This window comes from Ceratotherium simum, chromosome 29, assembly GCF_057802395.1.
Source record: "Ceratotherium simum simum isolate JZ-2026a chromosome 29, ASM5780239v1, whole genome shotgun sequence".
Classification (NCBI taxonomy): domain Eukaryota; kingdom Metazoa; phylum Chordata; class Mammalia; order Perissodactyla; family Rhinocerotidae; genus Ceratotherium; species Ceratotherium simum.
Window position 1 is genome coordinate 22,084,528 of NC_141928.1, and position 21,112 is coordinate 22,105,639.

General features: G+C 48.3%; 1 protein-coding gene across 15 annotated transcripts in view; it reads right to left on the reverse strand.

Moving 5' to 3' along the window:
- Window positions 1-21,112, reverse strand: part of ZNF618 (zinc finger protein 618) — a 182,305-nt gene that overhangs the window by 83,067 nt on the left and 78,126 nt on the right. For all 15 annotated transcript variants that reach the window (XM_087419245.1, XM_087419243.1, XM_087419242.1 and 12 more), the window contains exon 2: window positions 2,862-2,905. In XM_087419245.1, the coding sequence (XP_087275371.1) occupies window positions 2,862-2,905 (44 nt within the window). The remainder of the gene's footprint in view (window positions 1-2,861; window positions 2,906-21,112) is intronic.

Here is a 21,112-nt window from a genome sequence, read left to right on the forward strand (position 1 = left end):
CCATGGAACTGCCGACTACATGATAGCCGTCATCATTAGAAATTTCTTCTTTATGCCTCGAGTCACGCACAACCCTGAGATTTGGGTTGGCTCTTCCTGGCGTATATTCTGGCACCACGGTGATGACACAGGGCTCCATCAGTGAGTAGATGCAAGCCTAGGCTCGGCAAGGGGAGGAAACAGATGCCACACATGCCATCTTCCCCTCCCCTGACTGGGGCAGGCATCTCTAATCGATCTCAGCACTCTCCTCCCCCTGACTGCAGCCGTGGCTGATAAGACTCAATTCAGAGCTTCAGGCAGCTGCGACCACTACGGGGAAACCTGCCTGCTGTCCTCTGATCCGGTGTGGGAGAGATTCAGGCACCAGACAGTGAGGGCATGGACCACATCCACGCGAGAGTCATGAGCAGCGGAGGGAGCTTGGTCCGTGTTCACGGCCGTAGACCCCGCACTTTGAACAGCGCCTGCCACGCAGCAGACACTCAACCGTCTGCTGGATGAACAAACAGGGATCTGCTCCATCTGAGTCCAGAGCACACAGCATGGGTCTAACCTGGGGGCAGGTGCTCAATGAACGTGGGAGGACAGCGGGCGAGGCTGGCTAGACCCTCACCTGACACAGCATCCTTGAGCACAGAAAGCACCGGCTTCGGCAGGTTCAAGGCCTGACACGGCCACTCACTCATCACGAGACCTTGAGCAGGGCGTGTCGTCCCCATGTGCACAACAAGAGGGAGGCACGAGACAAGGCCCCTTCCAGTCCTGACATTCTGACCCAGGAAGCCCTTCCGGGCACCGCCAGTCTGAGCACTCCCAGTGCCCCGCAGACCACAGCCTCACACACTGTTCTTCCACAAAACCCCATTACCGGGGGCCCAGGAGAGAAACACAGGGCGCCGGGCGGCTACTGGCCACACGGGTCACCGCCGGCGTTCACAGGCCCAAGGCCACCCATTCCTCCTTTCCAGCCCACACTCCCGGCCCCTACAGCATCCCCACATCCTCTCCCATCTCATTCAGTGTACCCATCCCATAAACACTCAGTGAGCCTCTACTAGAGGCCAGCCCGCACCGTGAACAAGACAGACGTGGTCCCTGCCTACGGAGCTGGCACTCGAGAGGCGGGGAACGTACGCAAATCTGTGGAGCGTAAAGAGGCGATGAGGGACACAGGCGACAGGTGGGGGCGGAGGGTACCTCAAGAAAAGGGGGTCAGGAAGGCTTCTCGAGGGCAGGATGCAATCGAGACCTGAAGGATGAAAGGGCACCAATCATGGGAGGATCAGAGAAAGAACATTCCAGGCAAAGGGAAGAGGAGGTGCAAAGGCTCTCAGGCAGGAGTCTGTCTGGGCCAGGGATCGGCAAACCACAGCTGTTTATGTCTTTATGTATTAACTACAGCGCTTTCGCATTACACTGGCAGAGCTGAGAAGTTGCCACAGAGATCTAGGGCCCGTAAAGTGCAAAATTGGTACCATCTGGCCCTTTGTAGGTAAAGTTGGCTGAGCCCCGGTTTAGAGCCTTAGATAAACAGAGAGAAGGTCAGGGTAACTAAAACAGACTGAGCAAGGCAGAAACTGACATATAAGGAGACTGGGAAGGTGGGTGAGAGCCAGGCCACGCCAGGCTGTGTGGGTCACAGTGACCCGCAACCTGGTGTCTTGGCCTCCAATCTACCTGCCTCCAACCCACCCTGCATGGTTGCCAAGGTGATCTCCCCGAAACACAGAGCCGAACACATTACTGTTCTCAAAGAAATGCAAGGGCACCCCATGGTGTCCCAAAGAATGTTCCAAGGAACACTCACTCCATGAAATGAACTTCAATAAAAAAGTTCCACGGTTAAGTAAGTTTGAGAAACACAGCATTCTCATCTCTCTTGGAAGTTCTCAAGCAAGCACACGAGCATGTGAAAGGCTCTGAAAATTCCCACAGCAAAGAAATCTGTTCACTTTGTTTAATTCACTGTTCTTCAAACTTATTTGGCCACAGAACCTCTTTGTTCCACAAAAATCTATCAACATTTTAAAGAACTAGTGTTCCATGGGCTAAAAGGCAAATTCCTCTGTTTGGCATTCGCCATCTGACCCCCAGCTCCAGCAGGTAATCCTAGAGCCTGTTCCAGGTTTTGTGCGTGTGGCCTGGGGGGCCATCTCTCATCTGTCCCTTGCCTTCTTCCTGCCTCCAATGCCCCAAATAAAGGTCACTTGCCCACTCCAGCTCTGTTCTACCTAACGGAACAGCAACAGTAGCAGCGCTAACATTTACCAAGTGCCTGCCTGTGCCACTCGTGATGGGCGTCCAGTAGGTGGGCCTGTCCAGTATCTCTCTCCCCCATCTTTGGTAATGACAGCCCAGCTTTCCTTTGGGGACCACCCCTCCCCCATCTCCTGCCAGCTCCAAGGGTGAGGACATCCCCCTGGTCTGGCTCAGCAGAATAGTCCATCCTCCTCCTTTGGAGGATGGACTGGTTCAGGGAGATGAGCACAGGACTGAAGCCGGGTCAATGAATTCCAGACTAGGAAGGGACCGGCCCCCTCAGAGTTCACAATGCAGTAGCTGAGATGGGTTTCAAGCCCAGGTCCTCCTGCCCAGTCTTGGGCTTTACCCTTAAGTTCCCCCAAACTTGAGCGGCCAGAGGCCAGCCCAGGATTGAGTCATCCTTAGGTTCCAGTGACAGATGCCCACAGAGGGCACCAGGAGGGCTGGAAAGCGCTGCCCACAACCTCACATCCTCCGGGGAAGTATGGATACTTCTCAGCAAAGGCAGGTAGCCTGGACCACCCATCTTTTCAGGTGGAAGGTGAGGACCAGAGAGAGGAAGGGGTACAACAGGGGACAGGGGAAGGTGAGTGTACCTGCTCGCTGTGCTTTTCCTTCCAGCTGCACTGGCTCCGTCAGCCTGCAAAAGAAACCCAAAACACCTACATCAGCCAAGGCAGAAGACACATATTCTCCCCACCGCCACCCCACCGAGGTCCCACTCAGCACCAGCCTCCAGACAGGTGCGCTGGCCGCAACTCCCTGCTCCATTCCTCCAGGCTGGAAAAATCTGCCCCTAGTGGTGAGAGGGAGTCAAGACACCCCCTCCCCCCATTTGCTTGGCTCTTTAAATCCATCTGTGCACCCATTGCCAACACAAACCCAGCAACCACAGAGCCCTGGGGACTTCGCAAAAAGTAAGTAACCAGCTAAATCTGAGATTGAATTGCACCATTTTTATTTTCAGCTGGGATTTCCAATAAAACAGTAGCCGCAGATTTATTCCTACCAATTGGAGGGGGAAAATCCTATTATGCTAAAATAGTCTGTCCCCCAACCCTATGAGCAGGGGGAGGCAAGAGAATGCCGGTTCTTAATCTCTTTTATTTGGGGCTGGGGGATGGGGAGACAAGCTTGACCAAATGAAATTTTCAGAAATCATAAAATTCCGGCTCAGATGGAGAGACTGAGGCTCTGGGTGAGGAGGGAGCCGCCTGATGTCTCATGAGGACCGAATGACAAATACCTGGGTTCCTGGCTCCTAGGCCAGGGCTGGGGGACCTCTACGCAGAGGCTGAAACAGGCCACAGACACGGAAAGAACGCCTGGCTTCTCCATCACCACTGGCTGAAAATGCATTCCCCAGCTTTGTCAAAACATTTATAAAATAATAGTAATCACAGAATAAATACCGGGTCAAAACTCCGGCACACACGTGTTTCCAAATTCAGACTCTTTCCGATTTTAGAAAGGTAACGTAGCACATGTGTTTTTTATTCTGAAACAACCGTGGCAGGGTCGGGGGAGCCCCAAGTTTCTATAGTGAAACTTCGGCAGTCAGCCCTCCGTGGGATAAAGGGAGACGGCAGCGAGCCTCTTCTCCCTCCCTCAGGTCAAGTTCTGCCGCCTCATCAGCTCCAAAAAATCTGTTTGTTTTCAAGCTTTTCAAATTTCAGGATTGAGGACCTAAAATCAGAGCCGCAACTACCTGTGGATGAGTGCTTACGAGAAGTTGCAAATGGGCAAAAGCAGATGGCCGACTTCGATTCAAACAGTCAATATATAAAAATAAAGGGATTTCACCCAAAAAGGGCCAGATTTCAGCTTCTCTTTAAAAACCAGCAACACGCAGTCCCCCATGGCCACCGTCGAGCTGGAGCTGACACACCCAGTCTCCACAGTCCCCACCCACCCCTCCTTCTTTGCCTTATACCCAGCCCTCCGGCCTGGCCCCTGCAGGTGTCCAGACTGGCTCCCCCTGGCTAACTTCCCAGCAGGGCTAGGGTATGGGCATTAAATGCCTCTCACTTAACCCTCTCAATAGGTCCCCCAACACACATACACAATATCCCCATTTTATAGGTGAGGCATGGAGGGTCAAAGAATTTAAGTCACTTATCCAAAGTCCCACAGTGACAAGCTCGAGGTCAGGGTCACTCCGATGCCCAGCTTCCTCAGCTCTGGAATATCTGATCTCCTGCCAACATTCCGGAGTGCCAACTGGGAAATGGGTGACACACAGCCCCACTGCCCACATGAGGGAAATGGGAAGGTGAAGGACAAACAGAGGTAGAAATGTGAGGCCCGGGGGGCAGAAATTAATGGGATGCCAGGGTATTATTTCAGTGGAAGAAACAAGAAAGCAGAAAACGGTCTGCATGTCATTTCACTGGGAGCAAAAGAACAGGATCAATTACAACCTCTTCCCGACATCTTGCATTCCCCAAACTTATCTGTAACGCCAAGGGGAAGCAGTTGTTTTAATGTCCATATCAGAAGAGGCAGGAGTGGTAGGGGGTGGAAATTCTGCCCCAGAGAGCTTAAAAAAACTATAAAATCCAAAACGATCTCTCATCTTTCAGACTCAACCCTGGGCATGTATATCTAGCATTTCATACATATTTTTAATGTTGTCTTTTTTTGTCCTTTTTCTTCAGTTTCACACAGAGTTGACGAGTTCAAATGCAGGGAACACATGACTGGGTAGGGGAAGAGATTCTGTTTTTGGCACATCTAATCATCACCACCTCTGTGTCCCTTCTATTATGTTGATGAAACCTGAGCTTCTCATCACTAGCAGCAATACTCATTTTTGTTTTCCACCCACTTCCACAAAATGCTAAAAATGTTCAAATCGCTATCTAAATAAATCCTTTTGCAGAAACTTAGGTGGCAGCACTGGGGCAGTGGAACTGCTGCAGGGAGGGGTGCCACCTCAGCAGAGTGTGACATGTCCCTTTATTGGCAGATATGGGAAAGCTGATATGGGTAAGGGTATCAATCGACGATGGACTCAAGGGAAAGATGTCCAAGATGGCACGTGTCAATATCGCAGCACCCGTCAATCACAGCATTCGGGCCTGGCTGTGACCATCATGACAGGGGACAGCCTCTTGGGCCCTCCCAGCGCCAGCTGCAGCCCACAGCGCCAAGGGCACCGATTCTTGGTTGTAGAGATCCATTAAGATGCCAGGCCAGCTTCGTGTCCTCACAAATACATCACAGCAATCCCTAGATTCAGTTGAACCTCTGACACTGCCATCTTCCTAGGCCCAAACAGTCCAATACCAGTAATTTCATATGATTCAACCTAAACCACAAATTCACCTTTACCCAGTGTAATCCCACCTGATTCTCAGTTTGGACTGAAGTTTAAGAGGATAGGGTTTAGAGTCAGACCGCGTGAGTCTGAGTCTTGGTTCTGCCCTTTTCTAGCTGGATGATCCTAGGCAAGTCATCCACACTCTCAAGGCCTCGGTTTCCTCATCTGCAAAATGGCAACATGTTAATCCTAGGACTTACCTCACGAGACTAGCATAAGACTTAAATAAGGTCACGTATGTAAAAGTACTTAGCGTGGGCTCAGCTATAATGACGATAACAATCAGTAACAACCCCAGATGCAGTTATAAAGGCCACCATTTAGTGGGGCCAGGAAACCGAGGCACAGAAAAGCAGAGTGACTCATACAAGATGACCCAGCAGATGAGCGAGCAGCCGAACTGGCCTGGACCACACCAGGGGTCTTCCCAGCCTGTCTCGGGGCCCGATCTGAATCCCGTGCTGCAAGCTGCCATCTCATGAGCATCCACCAGACCCCACAACCCTGAGGCCTTCACCAAAGGGCCAGATCCAATGATGTAGGTGTACCACCAAGCACAGGCTTAAGTAATGGAAACTCTACTGCTGCTGCCACTGGACCACATGGCCCTGAAGGATGCAGCTTCCTGCCCTGATTCTGTCTGGTCTCACTTTGAACCTTGGGCAAGCTCTTTCCTTTCCCTGGACCTGAGGTTCTCAGACGTGAAAATGGGGACAGGAGGTACGAGAGTTGAGTCAGAGCATCTCGCCCTCCCTGTCATCTCTGTCACTCTATGTGGAACTGACCCAACCCTAACAACCCTCTATGGCAAAAGAAATACAGTAGGGGACAGTGGGCCCATGAGAGACCTTGCTTTTTCTCCTCCACAGGTGAAGGTAAAGGTATCCAGCCCCCTGCCCCCGAGCTCCCCATAAGGGTACCTGCCCCCCCTTTCCAGACCCATCTACTCCTTACACAACAGCTTCTCCTTAGGACCTGGGCAAGGCTATTTTTGGTTTCATTTGACCCTCCTCTTCCCTCCCAAATGAATGTTAAGTTGTTCTTTTCCATTCTCTTATTAAGGATTTTCTTGGAAAGAAAATATTATTCCAAACCCAGAAATTTTATTTCTAAATTTGTGCAAATGTAAGTTGTAAGACATTAGCTGCATTTCACATTTTGTGCAAATGGCAGAAACAGGCAATTCGTGTGCTACGGGATGGGGGCTGGCCAACGATTTCGATAAAATAAACCCTTTTTTAATTTAAATGCTAATGCACTGAATTAAAATTTAATAACTGAGGAAATTGAAAAGCCGAGCAGGAATATTGGAAATAAATCCAAGCAGAAACAGCTGAAATTAAAAATTCTAGAGAGTGGGAGGATAGCAGCTAAGCTGTCTTATATGATTACATTTTTTTTTTTCAGAATGAAGCAAAAAAAAAAAAAAATCCTATCTCTCGCTGGCTCTAGGGCAGTAAATCCACAGTGCTGTGATTTATTGCTCAATTTTCCTGAGGGAAAAAGGCTTTCTTTCATGCTGAAATATTTCATAAATTTCAAGCCAGCATAAATTCTTAATTTAAAAGTTATGGAGGTCACATTTAGTGCACTGGTACGGTTCCAAAATCTTAAAGGAATAGCAGCGACCAGAAAAAAGCAAAAAGGGGGGGTAGAATTTGCTTTTTTTTTTTTCCTTTTTTTAATTTTGGTTTTAATTCACGAGTTGAAATTTCGTTATTAAAGATTCCTCCTGGATGGATGGAATCCAAACACATGGGGAACTGGTGTCTGTTTGGAAATCTGCTACAAAAGATGAAGAGATAAAGATTTAATTCAATTATAAAAAGGCATTTTTTTTAAAGCCACTTGAGGAATTTCTGGTAAAAATTTCCTCCCTTCATTGCCCAGGAAGGGGTGAGGGTGGGGGAGGGCGGCCAATGTAATTGCTTCTCTTAGATCTCCAATCTTTTGTGCACACTGATATATTCATTTGTTATACAGCTGTTCAGCGGCGGAAAGAATGCTGGGGCGCCCATAATTCTAAGCAAATCAATCAAAAATTAATGATTTGTCATGCTTGCACAATGGAGGAAAACAGCTCCTTGGGTCCTGGCTGCCTGATCTCGAAGAATGAAATGCCTTTCTGAGATAAGAGAGCCGAGCTAGAGGCTCAGGGAAGCTGAAGTGCCACCGCAAATATGGGGACTCACAGTCTCCCTTACTCTGAGAGGATGGAGGGAGCCACCATCTTGGAGAGGGCATCTTCAAGATGGCGCCTGGGCCATCAAGCCCAGGATGGACCTGGCGCAGCACGTTTCCGTGGTGGTATAATTAGGATCTTGCCTTTGCCCTCGCCTACTGCAACTCAAACACTGCTTCCTCTCTGGAGACTTCAGTGACTCCCCCTCCCCCCACCAGATCTGATTTGTCCCCGTTCATTGTTCTCCCAACACTGCTAATACACTACCACAGGCATCTTTCACCAACTCTATGGCAGGAAGATCACAGTTCCTGGAGCACCTGTCTCCCCCCAGATTGTGCCCTCCTCCTGGACAAAGACCACATCCCACACAGGCCGTGTCTCCCGAACCCAGCTCAGGGCCTGGCAAGGGGCAAATATTCAGCAAATACAGTTGAATCCATTACTGGAGTTATTATTTCTCAGGAAATACTGATAATGAGGTTGCTCAGATGAATGATGAAATGTACTGGCAACTCTACTTGGATGAAATATAGCAATTGATCTTAAATAAGCAATCACTCCTTTAGTCACTCAACAGATATTTCTTGAAAACCTACTATGTGTCAAGCACTATGCTCAACTTTGGGTGGACAACCTCGAATCCACCGGTGGGCAGTTCCAAATCCCCAGTTATTCACTGCTTCTCAGGCTTCTCTCCACCCTTGGATGGAAAGAGTGAGTATGAGCCTGGGAGAGAAGGGAAGTTCTCTGCATGCTCAAAGGCCTTTGAACTCTTGTATTCTTTCTTACTAATTCACATGGATGTTATATTCACAAATATCATATGCATATTACTCCAAAATACGTCTCTGTACTTTTCATACATATGTATGCACGTTAGTCTGAAAATAAAAACTTTTAAAGATTTTATTTATTTTACTTTTCCCCCCCAAAGCCCCAGTAGATAGTTGTATGTCATAGCTGAACATCCTTCTAGTTGCTGTATGTGGGACTCGGCCTCAGGATGTACGGAGAAGTGGTGCCTCGATGCGCACCCGGGATCCAAACCCGGGCCACCAGCATTGCAACGCGCGCACTTAACCACCAAGCCACAGGGCCGGCCCTGAAAATAAAAACTTTTAAATTACCAACTGGTACAACTGAGCCTGGAGGAAAATGCTCAGCCTCAGCAGTGAGTGAAACCAAGTGCACTTGACCTGGAGGCCTGAAGCCGGCAACACACCCAAGAGAGAAGCACCTGCAGAGCCCCGGGACCTGCCCAGAGGATGATTCTCTGTCACCTACTATTTACTGAGGACAGGATAGCAAGTGGGGCCAAAACAACTCAAGCCTCATTTACATATCTCTTTCCTTTCCGACAGCCAGATATCCCCACAATGTAACTTGAAGTTCTCTCTCCCTCCCACTGAGGCACAAGACTCAAATCAGGAGAAAGTCATTCCCTCATCCGAGGAGTATTTACCGAGCTCCGTCTATGCACCAGACATCGTTCTGGGCAGCTGGGAGATATCCCTGCCCTCACGGCCATTACATTCAAGCGGAGGGAGATGGTAACATAAGGCGTAATAAATAAGGAAAATATATAGTATGCTAGAAAGTAATCAGTTCTGTGGGGGGAAAACAAAGAAGAGTAGGGGGTAATCAGAATGCTGGGGGAATACAAATGCTGGGGCAAGGGAGGAGCCGCGGGTTGCAATTTTAAATGAGGTGATCAGAGGAGGCATTACAGGGCAAACAATGGGAGGAAGTGAGGGAGTTCGCCAACTGGTGTCTGGGGAAGGGAATGGCCAGCGCAGACTCAAGGGCGGGAGTGTGCCCAGTGTACTCCGTGAACAGCAAGGATGCCAGTGCATCCAGGGCGGAGTGAGTGAGGACGAGAGGGAGAGACAGGAGGTCGGCCAGTGCTTTGACGCTGGAGAGTCACTGGAAGGTTTTGGCCAAGTGACATAATTTGACTTCCACTTTAAAAAAATCATTCTGGCTGCTGTGTTGAGAATGGCCATAGGGCAAGGCTGGAAGCCGGCAGGAGGCTGGCGAGGAGGTTACTGCAGCAGCCGAGGTAAAAGAAGAAGGTGGCTGGGACCAGGGAAGGGGCAGTGAGGGGGCAAGGAAGGGCTGGGTTCTGAATATACTGGGAGGTAGAACCAACAGGACTTGCCGACGACCTGGACGTGGGGTATGGAGAAAGAGTCAGGGAAAATTCCAAAAATTGTGGGCCTCAGCAACAAGAAAAATGGAATTGCATCTCCCTGATACATGAGAAGATTCATCATGGGCATAGCACTCTATAGCTCGTTAGACCACATCGAACCCTCTTGATAACCCTGCAAAGGAGACTCTGCAGTTTAACTATCCCCCTCTGAACAAGAATCAACCAAGCACCCAGAGGGACCAAGGGGCTTGCCCAAGATGGTCACACAGCTGGTCAATGGCTTGGGCAGGGCTCACACCCCAAGTCCATGGCCATTTCCTCTATACACTTGGCCCTTCATCTCTAGAACCAACGCACCAAATCTGGCCCCAAACAATGCAGATGAACTGTTTTCCTATCGAACCACGGGGCCCCAACTCGAGCAGAGGCAGTCCCTGCCTTTATCCACCAGATGTTCCTGAGAAACACCTATTAAGGGTGACCATGCCAACACTGAACAATAGCTTTACAAGTTACAAAGAGGATTTCATTCCCAGAAAACTAAATATATTATAAATTCTCTAATTAGACTTTGCTTCTTAAATCACACTCAGTGATAGGTTTCCAGCACGTGGGACTTGGTTTTTAATTTTGTATTTGCTTTCCCAACTGAACAGGGCTACTCAAAGCCACTGACTGCCCTGGGGTCCAAGCCTGAGGGTGGGTGGAGGCTGTGAGAGAAGGCTCTGGGTTAAAAGAACTGGAACTCATATGAGTGATGTCATTTTTCAAGAAATATTTACAGAGTTCATACTAGACGTGTGCTTTTGAGCAAGGCCTTGGGGGTTGACACTAAGATGAATCAGACATGGTTCCTTATTCATCTACCCAGATACTACATATGAAGTGCCTACTATGCACTAGGCACCAGGGTAGTTACTGGGGACACAACAACAACAAGAACAGCGGGGAGACAGGCAGTGATTACTCAATTGTTTCATGCTACCAGTTTCTAATTACCAGCTGAGATATGTGCTCTGAGGAGGAAGGCCTGGGTTCCATGAGCATCCTTGACAACAGGATCCCATGAGACTGCAGGGTCAGGAAGGGCTTCCCCAAGAAAGGCATGCTGGCACAGGGCGCACGGAGCTCCCACTCAACACAGGGAATGTAAAATCTAGACGCAAATGAAGCTAACACAAGCTGGGCACCAGGGAGCAAGGGGAAGGGCGCCATGTTGCCTAGCTGGGAAACCTGAGTCACTGAACCCCACACGGCTATAGACTTCCCTGAGGGCCTTCCTCTGGAGGAAGGGACCAGCCCACCCGACATGCCCAGGTTCACCCAGGGAGCTCCAGACTAGACCCCTGGCCAGAGCCCAGAGGCTAAGGGAGGCCCCAGAGACACCATCATCAACTGGTCAAGTTTCCAACTACAAGATAAATCCAGTGGGGATGACCAATGTCTATTCCTCTCAGTTACAGTGCCCTTCTGTCCCTCCTCAAGCCCTTGCCGCCTGAGGTCAAGTGTCAAGAAATAAATCAAGCTTCCTAGGAACAGAACCAGCACAGGCCTTGTCTGTTTCATGAGTTCCTAGGTACAGGCAGGTTCTTCTCCTGTCTCTGGTGGGCAGCCATGCAGACTGCAGCAGGACCCTAATACTGACATCATCATCATCATCATCATCATCATCATCATCATCATCATCATCATCATCACCATCACCATCATCGTCTTCATTGCCTTTGTCGTCCCCATCAACAGCTAGTGATTACTGAGCACCTTTAAACCAGGCTAAGGAGTCTCAGCTTCACTGCAAGGCTCCTAAGGCCGTCTCAGGAGGCATGTGCGCCTCTGAAAGCAACCGCTGGCTGCAGTATGGAGGCAGGGAGCCCAACACTGAGGCCACTGTCATTTTCCAGGGAAGAGATGATGATGGTTTGGGGATGGTGGTGGAGGAGAGAAACCTCCAGGACCTAGAGCTATTGGGAGTGATGAGGATCAAGTGAGATAACATGTGGAAAGCACCCAGGGCGGGGCTGGCACAGAGTATTGCCCAATAAATGGCAGGTTAGAAATAAATGAATAAACTGCTGTAGCTGTTGAGGAACTCTCAGCAGTCTTAGACTGTGTGCACAGACCCAGGCACCTGGGAGGGACGGAAGTAAAAGATGAATCCATCTCCACACCTGGGGCCTGGCTCACGGACCTTCGAAGAAGGGAGACGTCTTGGCTTCAGAGAGGAGAGGGCAGTAGGCTCCCCTGGGCTGCCATGTGGGACTCACGGCCCAGACCACAGGCCTCGTTCTCAGCCCAGGGAGCCAGACGCCACCACAGCTGGAGCCTGCGGTCCACACGCGGATCTAAAGGGTCTGTGACGGTTCCTTGTTGTTTAACGTGTGTAAATTCTATTTGCCCAGCTGGGTCAGATCACAGAAGGTTCTAAGGCTGCGCCAAAAAGCATGAGGTTGTTCCTGGGGTCAGGCCCAGCAAGGTTATCGGGATTTTTTATTTTTTTTTTTTAGCTTTTTATATTGAAATTGAAATAATTTTAAATTTACAGGAGAGTTGCAGAAAAAGTATGGGGAGTTCCCTTCCACCCTTCACTCAACACGAAGGGCTTTAGGCAGGGGAGAAACATGGTCAGAATTCTGTCTGCAAAAGGGCTGTGGGAGGCACTAAGCCTGGTTAGGGGGTGATGCCTGCACCCAGGGAGGGTCAGCTGAGGCCTGATCTCTCTCCCCGGGACCAGCAGTCAAAAGCCCGCAGGCTCCAGGACTAAACTGTGAGGAAGGACACCGGCACTGGGACTCAGCCCGGGCACAAGCCCTGCCACTGGCTGGTGGGACCTCAGGCAGGTGACCTGGCCTCTCGGTGCCTCAGTTCCTTCCTCTGTAAAATGGGAGATGCCAGCGCCCACCTCAGAGGCTGTAGAGAAGACTGAGATCATCCGTCACACGCTCAGAACAGGGCCTTACATCCACAAGGTCACCTCGTGTTATTAAGCAGCATACAATGCCTCAGACAGGGTTAATACTAGCAATCCCCGAGCGGCCAGCATCTACTAAGCACCTCCTGTATGCCAGCCCTGGACTCCAGCACTGCAAGCACCATCTCATTTAACCCCCTCAACCACTCTAAGTGGTAGGAACTGTCCCCAGCCCTGCTGACCCAGCGAGGACCCACAGGCTTGAGGGCACAGGGACGAGCTGGGAAGAGGCTCAGCCAGGACTCCCACTCAGAAGCTGTGATTCCAAGTCCACGTCCCCAGACCCTACACGGCGCCGCCTCCAAGGCCCAGCGGGGTGACCTTGGCAAGTGACCTCTCCCGCCTTTTAGACACACTCCTCTGGGTGCATAAATGCTGCTCTGTTTGTTTTCTTTAAAAAAAAGAAATGTGTCTCGGTTCTTAACAGTCACACAGTTAATCTCTCAATTTACAAAAGGGCGAGTCATGTGACTGGATTCCACAAAAATTCTCTCTCCAGGTTTATGATTTTACAGAAAACTCCAGGGAAAACCGCCTGGAGCGAGTTAAAACCAGATCAGCCATAAACCATGTCCTGGTACAGCCTCACCAAGCCAAGACTCAGATTACTCATTAAATACGTGATAAATATTCGCTTCAGATCAGCAGGAAGTTGGGGGGGGGGGAGCGGGTAAAAAAAAAAAAAACTTTTTTGCTTCCTGGGGAAAAACACCTATTATAAATACAGAGGGTTGCAAGCTCCAAATGAAGTGAACGTAGAACTGGGGGACAGGGTTTTTAAAAGTCACCCTCTTAGGTATTTTTAAGTCAAGCAGTAAGGGGAAAAGGCCACTCCTCAAACCTCTTCAAGGGGACCAAAGTAAAGGGCCTGAGCCTCCTGTGTCAGGGCCAAGGCGATGCTGGCATGCCCAGACAGCCCCCAGGAAAGAACAGCAGCCCCCCAGCCCGGAGACCCCCCTGGCCCCAGGCCTTCCTCTGACTGCTGGCAGAGGTGCTCTCTGGCCCTCAATCCACCCATCTGTCCAATAAGACCGCTGGACTGAGGGCCCCTAGAAATCTTCCAACTCTGACATCTGCGGTCAGGCAGACCCGGGTTCAAATTTTGTTTGGGCCACTAAGGAGCTCTGTGACCTGGCTCAAGTCCTATCATCTCTCTCAGCCTCAGTTTCCTGAGACATAACATAAAAGAAAGAAAAATCCCTCATCACACAGCTTTTGGGTGGATGAAACAGCATAAAGTCTATAACATTCTTAGCTGATGCTAACAATACTACATGAGCCACAGATCTGGATGATGTCATCATGATTACACTGACGGTGATGAGTAAAACTAATACATTAAAGAACAACCCAAATATATTCTGATCCTTCCAGCAGGAGTCACTTGGCACAGTAGTTCCCAGCATAGAACCTGGAGGCAGATAGCCTGGGTTCAAATCCTGACTCGACCACTTACAAGCCATGTGACACTGGGAAAGTCATTTAACCCTCTGAGACTCAGTTTCCTCATCTGTCAAATGGGGATAATAATAGTACTCACCTCCCAAGGTTATTTAGGACTAAATTAGTTAATATATGTAAAGCTTTCAAAACAATGCCTGGCACATAGTAAGTGCTATCTAAGTACTAGCTATATAAAAAATTATCATTTATTAAAATGATTTATCATTTATTAAACTTTACCTATAAAATTATCATTTCTTAAAATTTGAGCAAATCTTTGTCTCCCTCTGAGCCTCAGTTTCCCCAGCTATAAACTGGAGAATTTTGACTAGACGGGCTCTGAGGACGCTCCTAGTTCTGAAACTCGCTGATGATTCTCTCTTTGCTTATGCTGTCCCACTGTGTGGACTGCAGTCCACTCTGACCAGCTGTACCCCAGGCCCTCCTCCAGGAAGCCTTCCCTGACCACAGGGACTACCCCCTAGAGCATCAAGGGTGTGTGTGTGCACAGCTGGGAACATTACCACTCTCTGCAGCCTTGCCCCCAACCAACTGCAAGTTCCATGAGAGTGGCTAGCCCTTTAGAGCTCCTCTGTGGCTCCACAGCACCCAGGGCTGTGTTGCATACAGAAGGGGCTTAATAAAGGTCAGTCAATTTGTTTAAGATGTAAAGGAATTACACTGCCAATACTTAGAGAACCATGGCGGTGAATGGGGCCTAGGGGTTCATCTAGACCAAGAAGAGCAAACAGGTTTTATTTTCAGTGCCAATTCTAATCAATTAGTAGTTGCTCCTGGGGCAATGTGTTGAGAGCCACATCAGAGCCCAGCTAGGCAGAGTGCTGTGATTGATTACTGACGTCTGCAGTGAGCATGGTAAAGCTGGGGACGGTAGCATGCTTGCCTCCTCTAATCTAGTCCAACACCTTCCTTGTACAGATAGAGAAACCGAGGTCTCCTGAACCCCAAAGCTCCCTTTTTCCGGTCACCGCATTCTCACTTGCAAACACATTCCTACATGGAGGAGGAGCCATGGCCTTTTAAAATTCAAAGAGAAAAAAAGACACCAAAGAAGAGAAAAGACCAGAGGCAAAAGAAACACACACAGAAAAAAACGAGGTGTACAACACAGGCTTCCTCTGGTTGTGCAAGAAAAATAATTATAGAAGGGCAAAGTAGAGGCTCTAAGAAAGACTTTTTTTCTTTTTAAAGAAACAAAAGTCTGGAACACATGCTCGAAGTAGAAATCTTACAAATTCCTATTGCAAAATAACTCCTGGTCAGCCAACCACAGTCTCTATAAATATATCACAAGATCAACAGCCCAGGCAAATAGGGGGAGGGGGAGAATGACTGCATGAATTTTTTAAAAATCAAAATAGTTCCTCTCACAGTTGGAAAGAAAGGAGTCACCCCTTCTCTGACAAAATGAGAGGCCCATGAAGAAAAGAAAGATTGTATTTCTCCATATCTCAATGGGTGCCTGCTGAGAAATCTAGACAGCCAGACTATTTTGAAATTATTCTACAGTTCTGTTTTCTTTGCAGAGAAAAAAAAATCTGGGACCCTGAATTCATTAGGACAGCCGGGATCTTACGATGGCTTCCATGGGATTATTCAGGGTGGGAACAGGGAAAGGGTCTATGCAGCCTGATCTGGGTGGTACGTCTGGGCCAAAAAACAGACATCACTCTAGGTCTTTAAAATGGAGGCAATTTAACATAGGGATTTGAGTACGCAGGTGATGAATGGGCTGGGAAGTCAAACGGGACAGAGGGGTAACCAAGGATTAGCATGTGAGGGGGCTGCTGCTACCACTTCTAGGTCTGGAGAGAGAAGGGGAAGAGATGGTGTTATCAGAAGTTGAGGCAGTTCAGCAGGGCCTGCCCAATGCGAGTGGGTCACAGAGGGAGGGGCTGGAGCTGCACAGAAAACACTGCAAGAGGCAGAGAATCTGTGGGGAGAAATACCCTGGGCTTCTCCCTTTTTCCCACCTTCCAATCTCCCTGCTATGCATCCTTCTGGCTAAGCTATTCGAAGGCCAGGGAGCAAAGGCACCTGGGAAATGCAGTTCCTTGCAATACAGAGCACGGCAGGAGATAGACAGTGACAGAGCTGAGGTCAAACCAACAGCTGATCAGATCAGGACACCCAGGAGGGCTGTAACCACTTGATGGCAGTGTCCTGCACAGCTCACCAAGGGGTCCACCTGAGTCCAGCTTCCCTGTTTGGACTGTAACTTCCTCACAGGCAAGGGCTGTCTTCTGTTGAACGGCACCGTCTTCCGCACTACCCAGTGAGTCATAGCTTAGGGCTGAAGGGACCCTGAAAGTCCAAGAAATGGAAGCCTGGCCATCCAGCCTCCATCCCCCAACACGTGGGATGGCTGGATGGCCTTCCAGCATATTTTTGCTTCTGGCCTTTACTGAGGATCTACTACTGACAGAAAACCCATAACGTGGAAGGCTAGCTGTCCCCAACCTATCACTCAGAAGACTCAAGGGTGCAGCGGACAGTCTAGAAGCATCTCCTGACCAGATCTAGAACACAGTTCATGCTCATCAGCAGTGGGGGCTCTGAGGTAACCAAAGTCTGATGCCAGATGGGCTGGCTGAGGGAGAAACGCTCCTAGGGACCCAGAACTTTCCACCTTCAAGGACAATCCATATCCACAGTGGAACTCTGTGGTCGCGTTTTTGAACCGTATCCTAAAAGACAAGAGCATTCCTGGCCCACAGGACACAGACTCAACTCTGTGAAGCCCTGTGTCCTGGCTGTGGCTGGAGGCTTGGTTCAAACTACATTCTGCAAAGAAAGAAAAGGCCCTTCTCCTTCCTTGACGGCTTCATTCCCATCTCCCCCAAGCCAGAAGGCTGATCTCCCTCCCCTGTTTTCTTAAAGCATTTATTGCCTGGGCTATTCAAATAGTATTGATCAACGAGCTGCTACACTCCATCATCTTTTTATTACCTGTCTTCCCAGCTGGACCATACATCTTCCCCAGGCAGGGGTCGTGCCTCTGGATTCCCCAGTGCCCACCACACCACCCAGCACACAGAAAGCGTCTACACAGAATCCTTAAAGCACAAAATGACCCAGGTTCCCAGAAGCCTGAGCCTGGGGTGAGGTAGGAATAACACGTTCTATCGATGCCCCACATTTGTTTAGCGACTGAAGGCAGTTTTACGTCCATTACTTCATTTAATCCTTTACACGGCAGGAGTCAGGATTTCCATTTCAGAGAGGAGGGAGTACAGGGTAAGCAACTTTGCCCAAAGTCACATAGTTACTGGCAGCACTGAGATTCAAACCCATGTCTTCTTCCAAGACAAACACCAAGTTCCTTCCTTCTCCTGGCTCCACTCTCCCTTTCCAAGATCCCATGTCTTGCTTCTCTTTCATGAAATGAACTGATTTAATGAAATCATTAAGTGATAAAAGAGTTCATAAATGTAAGGCACTTAGAACAGGGCCTGGCACAGTCTAAGTGCTACGTAAGTAACAGCTACCACTGTCTCCATCGTTATCATCGTTGTTATTTCTCCATTGTCGTTAAAGTCATTTCAGAAAGTCAACCCACCACCACACTAATAGTCAGCAAAATGCACAGCCAAAGCCGCGGGGTATGGAAAATGCTTACATTTAATTAAAACTGGGAAATTATATAACGTCAAATGATTTAACCGTTAAGAGGAGATATGTGAAGACATTGTAGGATTCTCAGATGTCTACCCAAAGCACCGACCTCCCTGGTACCAGGCAACCACCAACACTTCATTGAAAACTAGAGTTGAATCTCCCTTTCTCGTTGACTGCATTGGAGAATGCCTTCAGTGCACAAAATACAGCAGTTTCTCATCGATACATGCCCTTCTGAGCCAGAAGGCCTGCTGTACTAAGGGATAATAAAGATCCAGAGTGGAAGTAACACACACAAGGTCCCATGTGCTTGAAGACAATCCGCAACTCCCTTTCACAGGTGTTAGCCCTATCGCTCCTTTGCTGGGCCCGCTGTAGAGCTTTGCACCCATGCGCACTGAATATGTGCTGTAAGCCAGGCACATAAAAATTAATATTCGTGCCACCAGCTCATGGTTTGGCCCAAAGTCTTTGGGCAAATAAAAGAAGTCAGCAGCTACCAATCCCAGCTAAGAAAGAGGATGAGACGGTGTCATTCTGCAATGTCCACTCTCCCAAATGGAGTTCTTCTATAAGAATCTCCAAAGCAGCAGTGTGCTCTCAGCTGTCACATCCACTGCCACCTTTCTCCAATTTTCACAGCCTTTGCAACTCTCATACCCTTTGACCTAGTAATCCACTTTAGGGAACAAATTCTATGAATATCGTACAAAAGAAGGAAAACAATTCACGCACAAAGATGTCCATTGCATTATTTATGATAAAAACCAGGGAACAACCATCAAAACCATCAGAATGGATGCTCATGAATGATGGAGAGGGACGTGAAAAACATTTATGTACTAAAGTGAAATGACAAGAACAGAATCAAAACTATATATGTAACTTTATGTACACAAACACTACATCCACATACACAGTACCCTCAAAAGCACTTGCCCTGGATGGCTCAAAAATGGATGACTTTTTTCCCCCATCCTTCCTGCTTAGCTTTCTATCATTACTGCTTTTGAGAAAAAACTCACTGTACTTTACATGCATGCTGCACATCCATAACACCAGGTATTGGGACCAGGAGATTTCCTGGGACGTCAATCTCCAGATTGAAGATCTGTGACTCTATAAAGACCTGCATTTACAGTCTGTCCTCAAGGATGTGGCCACTTGAGCAGACGTGGTGGCTGGGCCCAGGTACACACCCACCCACTGGGAAGTTGAGCACACAGGGCGTTCAAGCTCCACCTGGGAGCTGAACAAGATGATCCGGAGCGTACATTCAAGCACTGAGATTTTTCTCTTTCTCAGAGGCTCTTGGGGGAGGTAATCTTTAAGCCCATTGCCTTTTTAATACAGCAGACCCTGAGAGTGAGGTTTTTATACTATATGTAGCTGCAATCACAATAACTACAGGGCTGTTGGGGTGTATGGAGACATATCATATGCCAGCGACTCTAAAAGGCTCATTAAATGTGTTTGAACTCATCCAACATCCTCATTAACTAGGGATTATTCATCCACTTTACAAATGGGAAAACTGAGGTCCTGAGTAGTGAACTAACTTGCTGTTCCAGGGAACTGGATCCAAGTGAGAACGTTCAGAGGTGGGCGGTCCAACCGTGTGGCACAGTCTGGAGTGTGAATGTAGGTCGGGCATCTTTAGAAACCATCTCATTTATCCTCATCACTTAAGAGTAAGGTGAAGAATACTGTTGCCACTTTTCCAGGCTGTCCCGGAGTTCCTAATACTATTGTGATTTTATAGATAAACTGAGGCTCAGAGAGGTGAAGTCACTTGCCCAAAATCACACAGCTGGTAAGCCACAGGACCACTATTCGAATTTAAGTTTGTCTGGCCCCAAAGCCCATGCACTCAACCATCATGCATATCTAACTCCCCTAAAAGGAAATGAAATGAGAGAGCTATAAGGAGTCAGATTGCACCACAATATAAGGAAATACACTCAGAGGCAAATAGTTTGCCCAGAAGTGGTGAGCTCCCCGGGGGGAGGTGTGTCATCAGAGGGTAGACGGCCATCTGGTGAAAAAAACAGTCAGTGGCTATAAGCAGAAGGATGGATCAGCTATGGGGGAGAGGGGAAGAAGGCAAAGAGGATGAAAGAAATGGTGTTCCTTGCCAGGATATTCCAGTTTTGGATCCTTCTGGAAGATCTCAGCCCTTCCTAACACTTCTTCAGACCAGCCCTAATTATTGAGCTATTTCATCCTCCGTACTTAAGGATCTTTTAGTGAAATGTTGCGGACCAAATATTTCATTTCCTTTTTTCCCCTCTCCCTGGCTTCGCAAGTGTAGTAAAAAGTTAATGAATCTATAAATTGCTCACTGGCTTAAAAAAATGAAAAAAACAGGTAATGGAAATTTTAATGAAAACGCCCCATCCGCGTAACTGATGGCAAACCCAGGGCCGGAATATCTGCATGGCCCAAACCGGGTGCTACGAAAGCTTGAGAGTATTTATTGAAAGGAAGTGGGTTCCAAGGTCGTGGATGTCTGAAAGATGAGAAAGTGCCCACTCCAGGCTTCGAAGTGGCAGCATGCGTCACATCTGCCCCAAGAGAAACATCGTCAGTAAATTCGATCATCAAACTGGGAGACCCCATTTTTGAGAAAAGGAACATGGCACGGAACCACACTTGTTCTGAGGCATGAGGTCGAGGTTTAGTATTTGACTTCAAAGATGGGAAAAGTCATGATAACTGAAAAGCTACCACGTACTACTGAGGTTCCCAAAAGGAGTCCATCAACACACAGTCATGCTTCACTTAACAACAGGGATACATTCTGAGAGATGTGTCATTAGGTGATTTTGTTGTCGTGCGAATATCATAGATTATACTCAAGGGGAACAAAATCTGCCACTCCGTAATGTGTCTCTTTAACATGAGGATTATTTTAGGTTGATTATTTTTAAGAAACAAAAGACTGAGAAAGTTTTTCTTTGTACCTCCCCCTTAACTGCCTAAAAGAAGTCAGATAAAAATTCCTGTCTCAGGAAGCGAGCTATCACCTTAGCATAATATGAACTAGGAGGTAGACAGGGAGGGACCTAGAAAAGCCTGTTTGTTGGGCTTCCGTCTTGTTCTTCTGTTTCTGTGTGGCCAAACACTTGTTTTCCAAAT